The sequence below is a fragment of the Microtus oregoni genome, unplaced genomic scaffold (assembly GCF_018167655.1).
Source record: "Microtus oregoni isolate MIOR12 unplaced genomic scaffold, Mior012 000008F_ref0000371, whole genome shotgun sequence".
Lineage (NCBI taxonomy): Eukaryota > Metazoa > Chordata > Mammalia > Rodentia > Cricetidae > Microtus > Microtus oregoni.
The window spans coordinates 55,481,704-55,491,638 of NW_024543067.1; the positions used below are offsets into that span (position 1 = coordinate 55,481,704).

The 9,935-nt window shown below is 35.7% G+C and overlaps 1 protein-coding gene across 1 annotated transcript; it reads left to right on the top strand.

Annotated features, from left to right (window-relative positions):
• The first annotated feature begins 249 nt into the window (after positions 1-249).
• Positions 250-1,182, top strand: LOC121451616 (olfactory receptor 150-like). The gene has a single exon (XM_041657311.1). The coding sequence runs from the start codon at positions 250-252 to the stop codon at positions 1,180-1,182; it is 933 nt and encodes a 310-aa protein (XP_041513245.1).
• Positions 1,183-9,935: the final 8,753 nt, after the last annotated feature.

The window sequence follows — 9,935 nt, forward strand, 5'->3', positions numbered from 1 at the left end:
ATCCATGGACTGAATACTACCATCTTTCATGGAAGGAGACACAAACAGGGACAGAGGCATCTTATATTTAATTGCAAGTGCCATTTGTTGCTAAGTCCTAATGGTTAAAACGTAGAAGTAGTTGTCCAAAAATTGAAGATGCTTGGCAAAATGTAAACTTGAACTCTTTTTCACGCATCATTTTGTGATAATATAATAGATACTTAGCTCAGTTTTCCTTCTCTTTCTACACAGAATGCACAGAAGAAAATGTTACAAGCAAATCTTTCCAGAGTGACTGACTTCATTCTTGCTGGGTTAACAGACAAACCAGAGTTCCAGCTGCCCCTCTTCTTCCTCTTTCTAGGAATCTATGTGGCCACAGTGGTGGGAAATCTTGGCATGATCACCCTCATACAATTCAGTTCTCACTTGCATACCCCCATGTACTTCTTCCTCAGCAGTCTGTCTTTCATTGACTTCTGCCATTCTACTGTTGTTACCCCCAAAATGCTGGTGAACTTTGTAACAGTGAAGAACATAGTCTCCTACCCTGAATGCATGACTCAGCTCTACTCCTTCGTTGTATTTGTTATTGCAGAGTGTCACATGTTGGCTGCAATGGCATATGATCGCTATGTTGCCATCTGTAATCCATTGCTTTACAATGTTACAATGTCCTATCAAGTCTGTTCATGGATGATATTTTGGGTGTATAGTATGGGTTTGATTGGTGCCACAACTCACACACTCTGCATGCTAGGAGTACATTTCTGTGAAGCCAATGTAATAAACCATTACTTCTGTGATCTTTATCCACTCTTGGAGCTCTCTTGTTCTGATACTTTTATTAATGAAGTAGTTGTCATTTGTTTCAGTGGTTTTAACATCTTTGTTCCAACTCTGATTATCCTGACCTCTTACATCTTCATCATTGCTAGCATTCTTCGTATTAAATCCACAGAAGGCAGGTCCAAAGCCTTCAGCACCTGCAGCTCACACATATCAGCTGTCACTGTCTTCTTTGGTTCCCTTGCATTCATGTACCTGCAGCCATCATCAGTCAGCTCCATGGACCAAGGGAAAGTGTCCTCTGTCTTTTATACTATTATCGTTCCCATGATGAACCCTGTGATCTACAGCATGAGAAATAAAGATGTCAAACTTGCTCTAAAGAAGTTGTATGAAGAGAAATTCTCATGAACATTTTTATCCTTCTCAAAATGTCCTGCATTTTCTCATCTCTTTCAAGGACAACTTCTCAATTACTGTAATCCAGTTATTTCCTTTTTTATATTTTGTCCCATTTCAGATAAAAACATTGTTTCTTTTTTTCTGATTTCTCTGGGAATTAATGCCTTGAAAAAGTTGTGTAAAGAAAATAAGCTTATATGTATATGCTTACACTTTAGGGGTCTTCTGCAGTAGAAGCTTTTCAAATTACTCTGTTCAGAAAGTCTTTGGCCTTATCTGTAGTGAGCCAGACAGGATCGCCATTACAAGATGGCGCCGACCTCCTGTCTTGTTGGAAATAAACAACTTTATATTTGGCTATGCCTTTGAGAGCTGCGTGTCCCCTGCTTCCCGCATGCGCGGTGGATGAGGATCCTTGAGCCTATCCCAATGCGGTGTGGTGTCAGCTGTTGGTGGCAGCCAATCACAGGGCGACCCGTGTGCTATTTCCCGATTTAAGCAGCTCCCTAAGAGCCCTTCATCCCTTTGCTTTATGTTGTCTCTCCCCTTAGCTCCCTGCCCCTTCGCTTCATGCTCTCCCTGCCCTTCCCTTCTTGCCCCTTGTTCTCCTGCCCCCCTCGTTTCCTGCTCCCCATCAATCAAGGGTACTCCAGTAAAGCGTGATCTGAGTGGAATCCTGATGTGGTGGTTATTCTTTCTTGCCGGTCGAGAGGTCCGCCACACTTATCTCTTCCTATTTTCCCTCCTTTTTCATAAACTCCTGTCTCCCAACCTATTAAAATGATTTTGTTCCATTATTCTCTTTCTTCATATATATATATATATATATATATATATATATATATATATCAACACCGTGTTTTGTCTCTATGCCTTGAGGGGTTCCTCCTCCTATCATGCCTGCCTCTCCCTGAGAAGCATTGCATAAGAACAGGTGGAGTAACATAAGGGCTAGTGGTGGAGGACTATAGTGGTTGCTAGACACAATAGGACAGCTGCACGTATGGACTCAGCCAATGTGACATAAGGCAAAATACCTGAACAAGCTCAACAAGACAAACTACAGCATGAAGAGTACAGATGGTACCAAGTCCCATCACTGCCTTGGGAGCTATTGGTTATTGATAGCTGGTGGGAGTGGGAGAGCTAGTTTTCCTTAAGACTGTGGTCCCAGTATGTCTAACATGTTCCAGTGAATGGCCACAAACCTAAAACTATATAGGCAGTACAATTGGAATTCCATACTTTGTTTTGTTTTTCAATGAGGACACCAAGTTGTGTTAGTAAGGAGTGGGGAGGATGATCTGGGAAAAGATAATGGGAGGACAGTGATCAAAACACATTGCTTAAAATTTTCAAATAATTAGTAAAAATATTCAACAAAAGTAACATAGAAACAAGCCTAGACATCCTTAAGTAAGGGTTTATCTGTCCAATCTTTTATTCTGTGAAGAGTCCTGGCAACAGATTTACCCTGCATGGGCTTTTGAACCTGTTTATACAGCATCTGAAGCATTATCTGTCTGATTACAGGTGCAAAATATTGCGAAGTTTGTGATCTGCTTAAAACACAGAATATGGGGGTGTCGATGCTACATCAGTTTACCACGTCCTGTAGAAATAATCTTCAGAATTAGATAACTTTTCATTTATAGACATATCTTCACAACTGATTTTCTTTTTTTAATTTTATTTATTTATTTTTTTAATGATTTATTTAACTACGTTCATTGGTGTGAAGGTGTCAGATCTCGTGGAACTGCATTTTCAGACAGTTCTGAGTTGCCATGTGGGTGCTGGGAATTGAACTCTGGTCCTCTGGAAGAGCAGTCAGTGCTCTTAACTCCTGAGCCATCCCTCCAGCCATTGATTTTCTTGCTATAGAAAGTTACCATATATGTTTACCAAGTCATATATGCACATATATCCTATGTGATATATGTGTATGTTAGTGTAAAACCTGTGTAAATATGAATGCTTCATTTTGCCTCTTGGATCTGCTTGCAAGGTTCATGTATATGTAATTTCTAATTTTCTTGCTATAGGCACAAAATCACATCCAGCTTTTTCATATTCATTGGGACTGAATAGGATAAAACTATTCATTTTGTTACCAAGTATTTATTTATGCCTTAAATATACAATTATTATGATAAAATACATGTTTGAACTATCCATGGTATATTTAAAAGCTAATAGCTATAAAATATTAAAGTATTAGAATTCGGCCACAAACAAGAGATGCTAAATATCCTCAAAGAGAACTACTGCATAGAGAGAAAAATATGCATCAAGAATAAGGGCAGAGGTGTGGCTTACCATTCTCAGGCAATGCTTCTCAACTCAGGGACTATCTCTGGTTCGTTCAATTTATTTCTGGCTAATGGCCATGTGATTCAGAAGAATGATATATCATGAGGCACTATTTGAGAACAGAACATACAAAGTTAATGTATTTCAAACCTAACATGTCCCATACAGATATAAAGTACAATACAGTTTCATCCTCATCACAGTAGAATTCCTACCTGGGTTCAAAAACATATACTTTTTTATTGTTTTTATTGAGCTATATAATTTTCTATGCTCTCATACCTACCTCTCCAGGCCCCTCCTATCCTCTCCCAAGGTCCCCATGTTCCCCATTTACTTAGTATATTTTGCCTTTTCTACTTCTCATTTCTTCTTTGTTTACTTGGTTTATCAAGAATAAATGTCTGAAAGTGGCTTATTGCGGTTGTCATGGTCCAGGCTCTGACCAATTTTATTACAGTAAGATTTGTTAAAATGCCTGATAGCTTCCCTGTGAATAATAAACTCCTTTTCCCCTCAGACTTTGAGTTGGAATTACTGATTATTCAGTATTTAATTCTATGTTATACCTTGAAAGTGATGGAGAAATGTAATACCTTTCATACTAGTCAGATCAGTTAAAAGCAACCAATAAACAAAGCTTTTATAGAGATACATATATAATTATCATTATACAATGCACATGCAAGTGTCTGTTGTAAGCCAAAAATCATTAATATAATACATTAGCATCTGGATTAGTACCAGATGTGTTAGTTTAGAAGTTTCCACATATTATCGGTAACTTATACATAAAATAAAAGGCAATTACCATTGCCCATTCCTTATAATTTTATGGATTCTTTCCTCCTGTTTGCATATAGTGCTACTAGAATTATTCTCCTGTACTCTTATGAAAAATCATTCTACAAACATATATTTTAAATAGACCAGTTTCAGTATTTATTTGTTTATACTCCTGCAATATCTATTCATTGTCAAAGATCCTAAAACCAACTAGATTTTCTTCAACTCTTCCAGGAAACTATGTATTACCCTTGAAACAATAATGAAACATAAAAACAACTTTTGATTATAATAACACATCATTATTTTTCCCCAGACATTAATTAAAAAGATTAAAAAACAGTGAAAAATGTCCTCATATATTTTAGAGACTATTTTAAGGTGGGATATTGCCAGGGAGGCACCTTACATCCATATCATTAGACCTCAGTTTCTAGCCCCAAATGCAAAGGTCGATACTATTTCCAAACACAGAGAATTATACTCAAGGGAGGCAAGAAAAAAGTATCAAACATAGCATTATACAGGAAATCTTAATTGATTTTCCCCTGAGCATCTTATTCCCAGTGGAAATAAATTCTTGAAGAGTTTCCTTCTATAAACTTTTATGACATCTCCTATGTATCTAAAATCTCTGTGAAAATATCATCATTTCTGTAAGTGCCTTAGGAGGATACCAGGGACTTGTGACTCTGGATTTATAATATGACTGTGGACTACTCAGGACATATGATATATGTTCTAATCCCACAAATAACAATGAGGCAGATTTTATTTTGAATTACACTAATGACACAAAGAGGTGTTTCATTTAAGAAAACTTAGTCTAAATGTCACTGGGATGAAAGTCTCCAAGTAGAAAGGTGAGCAACTAGTATCTCTCACCTCAGAATGTGGGACAACCACCATGAACTCTACTTTTCAGGCATTACAGAAATTTCCAAATGCTAGCCAAAAATATTACTTGTGTGTTTGGAAAGCTTTCTCCCAGGCATTTTTCATGCTTGAATTGAATTTTGTTGTTACACAATATATTTCAGTGGCTATAGTTATTTCATGTAAAATGATTTATAAAATATCCCAGCAACTCTTATTTTTATTATGTGATATAGATACTATGAGTAAGCTACTTTCAAACAATTCTTCAGGTTTCACAAATATATTCAGTGTGCAAACCCTGTCATAAACTGTAACACAGTAAACAACTTCTTTGTGTCTATTCATGACAAGTTCTTATTACTTTCCTCATTTTTTATTGCACCTTTTAATAAATCATTTGAAAGTTTTAGTGTGTTTTGATGTGTTTCATATAAAATTAATATTTCGTGAACACAGCTCATTTTTTCTTATCCTTCCAAATTTACCATTCCATTGAAAATCCTTCAGAGTCCTCTTTCTAGACTAAGCACCATAACAGTTGTACTCCTGTAGCCCTGCTCAGTCATTCTAGGCATTCCATAAACTACCTTCCTCTCTTCCTAGATTTTAAAACATTTCAGTGATTAGGAACTTTATACATATAAAATGCTGTCTGCTAATTTTTATCAAAATTTTATCAGTCCCCATTCACAGCCAAAAAATATTGTTTTATCATTATCATCATAGATGTATTTATTACAATTTTCTGAAAATTTTGTAATAAATTCTGTATGATGTGTAAATTTATATTAGATATTTTTCATGACAATTGTAATATAAGTTCTTGGGAAATGGTTAATCAAGATTACTCTATCTCTGAGTAGTCTTACATATTCTCTAAATGTATATAACTATGGTAAATTGTTTTTTATTTTTATTTATGAAACATAATTATTATTTGTACAGGATAAATTCAACAGCTTTAGTGAAAACTCTCCATACTTAAGGACCACACAATGAGGGAGGAGAACATGTGAACAGAGAAAGATGAAGTACAAACTTTATATGAATGACTAAACACAGTTTTATGCGCTAAACAAAAAAAATTGCTTCATAATCTATCACTAATAATGACAAAACCAATGGTAAATGTATCTTACCAGGATCTGCTTTTTAATTTAATTGTTCTACTTTGGTTCTACTGCATTCATGTACTTAAAACCATCATCAGTCAGCTCCATGGACCAAGGGAAAGTGTCATCCGTGTTTTATACTACTGTTGTTCCCATGTTGAACCCATTGATCTACAGCCTGGGAAATAAGGATGTCAAGTCAGCCATCAAGAAAATTCTTAACAGGGGAATATGGTAGACTCCTGAATTCAATTGTTGTCATATTAGAAATGGCTATTTGTTTTGCCTGTGTATGAGATTTCTAGCTTTACTTTGTATATTTTTATAGACAATGATGCTTTCCTATGTAACACTTCCACAATTCTAATTTATGCTATCTTGGAACCTACATTCCAATAACCAAGAAATATATAAAATAAAAAAATCTTAAGGCTTAACGATTCCAAGTTCTATTTTTAATAATAATGCCAATGATGATAGTAATGGCAATAAAACCTATTATAAAAATGAGGAAAATTATGATAGTTTTAATAGTCATCCTTGAGATTTTTAAAAAATATAACATTCACCAAAACCTCAAATGGATACTTTACATAATTATACCAGTACCTCTTAGAACAAATCTCTTTGTGGTATTCACATATTTATAAATTTTAAAAAATGTATGTTCAGAGTCTTGAATATAAGAAGTGATTGAGCATATAGAGTTTAGATGCTAGAACATAATACTACTCAAAATGATTTTTGATTTTGGTCATTGTGAAAAGATATAAAGCCTTGTGTTCAGATGAAATCCCTATTTTATGTTATTTGAAAAATCTTTCAGTGTTATCTAAAATGACAGAAATAATATTGTTAACAAAATTTCTTAACGAAAAAAAGATGATACTGCAAGCAGATTGGTAATTATTATTTTAATAATCCATTGCATGTTGGTGTATATGTCAACATTGCCTCTCATTTGGGGGTTTTATTTTCAATATTTTGTCTTCCTGTGAACTTTCACGTCATTTGCTGTGTTGACTGTTAAGTTTCTGTATCACTGAAGAACAAATTAGAATATATATGAAAATCACATGGGACAGTGTTATGAGGGGCTGCTCATTTATTGTAAGCAACTTTCAATACTCTAGAATTGACAGAGACATCTTGCTGCCTGGACAGTCACTCAAAGTTTCTCTGTAACATTAAAGCATCCAGTCTTCAGCCTACAGACCCATAGTATCTGACAGACTTTTCCATTAAGCAGGAAATTTCAAAGACAGTTCTGTCTATATTGGCAGCTTGTCAGTCACTTTCTTCTGTGTCCTGCAGAATGTCTTGAAGACATTTTCATAAAGCAGGAACCCTGAAGGACTGTCTCTGCTGTGGGACAATGGTTTTACCCTGTAAACATTTGTATCTTATACTTGTTTAATAAAATGCTGGTTGGCCAGTAGCCAGGCAGGAAGTATAGGCAGGGCGACCACGCAGGAAGTAGAGGTGGGGCAGTGAGAAGAGGAGAATTCTTGGAAGAGGACTCAGTCTGATGAAGGTTAACATTCAGGAGGATGCCTATATGTTTTTCTTTGGGTTCTCCTTCTTATTTAGCTTCTCTAGGATCACTAATTATAATTTCAGAGATTATTGGGGACACCCTGTAGGCCATTTTTCTGGTGTGCTTAACTTTTCTCTTTTTTTTTAATTATCTATTAAAGATTTCTGCCTCCTTTCCACCACCGCCTCCCATTTCCCTCCCCATCCCCTGGTCAAGTCCCCCTCCCTCGTCAGCCCAAAGAGCAATCAGGGTTCCCTGTCCTGTGGGAAGTCCAAGGACCACCCACCTCCATCCAGCTCTAGTAAGGTGAGCATGCAAACTGCCTAGACTCCCTCAAGAACAATGGTAATAGGTTTTTGTCCTTAACTTTTCTGACTCATACAGTTCTTTCTCCCACTCTTACTCGGGGTCCAAGCTCCACCTAATGTTCGTCTGTGAGTCTTTGTATTGTTTTCATCAGCTGCTGAAAGAAGCCTATTTGTTGATGATAAGAATTCTTAATAAGATAATATATTCTGTTTTGAAACCTCCCCCAAGATAATATATTCTTACAAATATTCTAGAAGGCAGACAAAATATAGCATTAAGTTTCTGACTCCTAGCTTTGTTCTCTTTAGATACATTTTTTTTTAATGAGTCAAATATTTGTGTTCATTTCCTTAATTTCCAGTGTTTTCCATGGCCTTGTTGATAATTTTGGTTGTTGGGTTTTTCATGTGTTTATTTACTTGCTTGCTTGTTTTCTGTGTACTTAATCACTGTACAACTGTACCCAACCACCTTGGAGGGTTTCTCCTCTTAATCAATTTTGCAGAGGCCTCCCCATTCCTTTCCTTTCCTTCTGTTATCAGAAGGAAATTAGGTTGAACTGGTGCACAGCACAAATAGCCCCACCAACTCGACATTATGCATGCTTCAATAAAGTTTAATGTTGTTTAGAGGCTCAAATGTTTACCATTTATTTTGGAAAATTCTTTTAGAATTTTTTTGTAGATTAGTTACTGTCATCTGCAATAATCCTACTTTGCAATGAGCAACAAAATTTTTGCTCTTATCTAACTGTGACTCAGGAACCATTGGATAATATCTTCCCACCTTACTCCATACCTTGTGTCAGGTAAACACCACGCTAAGTTCAGTTCCTATGAGGTCAAGCTCCTCTGAGATTCCAGCTGAATGACATCATATGGTGTTCAGCTTTCACAAGAAAAATTAAAACATCTGCTTATAAAATCCATACATGAATTTTCACAACAGTTTCCTTTGCAGTTATGTAAAAAGGTAAATAAATAAATAAATAAATAACAATAAATGGAAGGATTACTTTCTTCCATAACAGATTTATCACGGTAAGAATGGTTATCTTTCTGACCTCTATGTGAAAGCCATAGCAGACACACATGCACACAGACACGTACAGGCACATACACATACATGCTAAATAAATAATTAAATATTTTTAAAGGTAATAGTTACCAGGCATAGTAGGTTAGAATTGAAACTCCAGCATAGTTGAATATAACCATGTTATAAATGCCAGGCATTGGGCACATCCCTTTAAGACCAGTCCTTGGGAGGCAGAAGCAGATGCATCTCTGTGAGTTCAAGGCCAGTCTGCTCTACAAGAGCTAGTTCCAGGACATCCACAGCTACACAGAGATACTCTGTCTCAAAAAAAAACAAATAAACAAACAAATAAACAAAAAAACTCACAGAAGTCAAGGTGATCTTACACAACTGAGAGTAAAAGAATCTAATGGGCTAGAGCTCAGAAGTAAAACAGTTGCTTACCATGTAATAGGATGTGAGCCCATTTCCCATCTTAAAAAAAGAATCACACTAATGGAGAAGAGACACAGGAAGAAACTTCTATTGAAACAGGAATATTTCTATTGTGAATATCTTTTTATAGGCATTGTATTAACCCAACAGTTATATGTTCTATTATATATAAAGTTTATTCTTAAAAATGTAAAATTTCATAAATCAGGAAGAGGGTCATGTGGAATATGTGACTGTATTATCAAAATGAAAATTCTAGACTACTGTTCAAAGTGACTGCATTTTCTTCTCACTAGCATTAGTCCCACACAAAGCAGTCTCTTTGCAATATTAGAAAATTGATTTTTTTCATT

Bases quoted from the DNA above. Each gene is read 5' to 3' on its own strand.
- LOC121451616 (XM_041657311.1), top strand. From the start codon at position 250: ATGTTACAAGCAAATCTTTCCAGAGTGACTGACTTCATTCTTGCTGGG.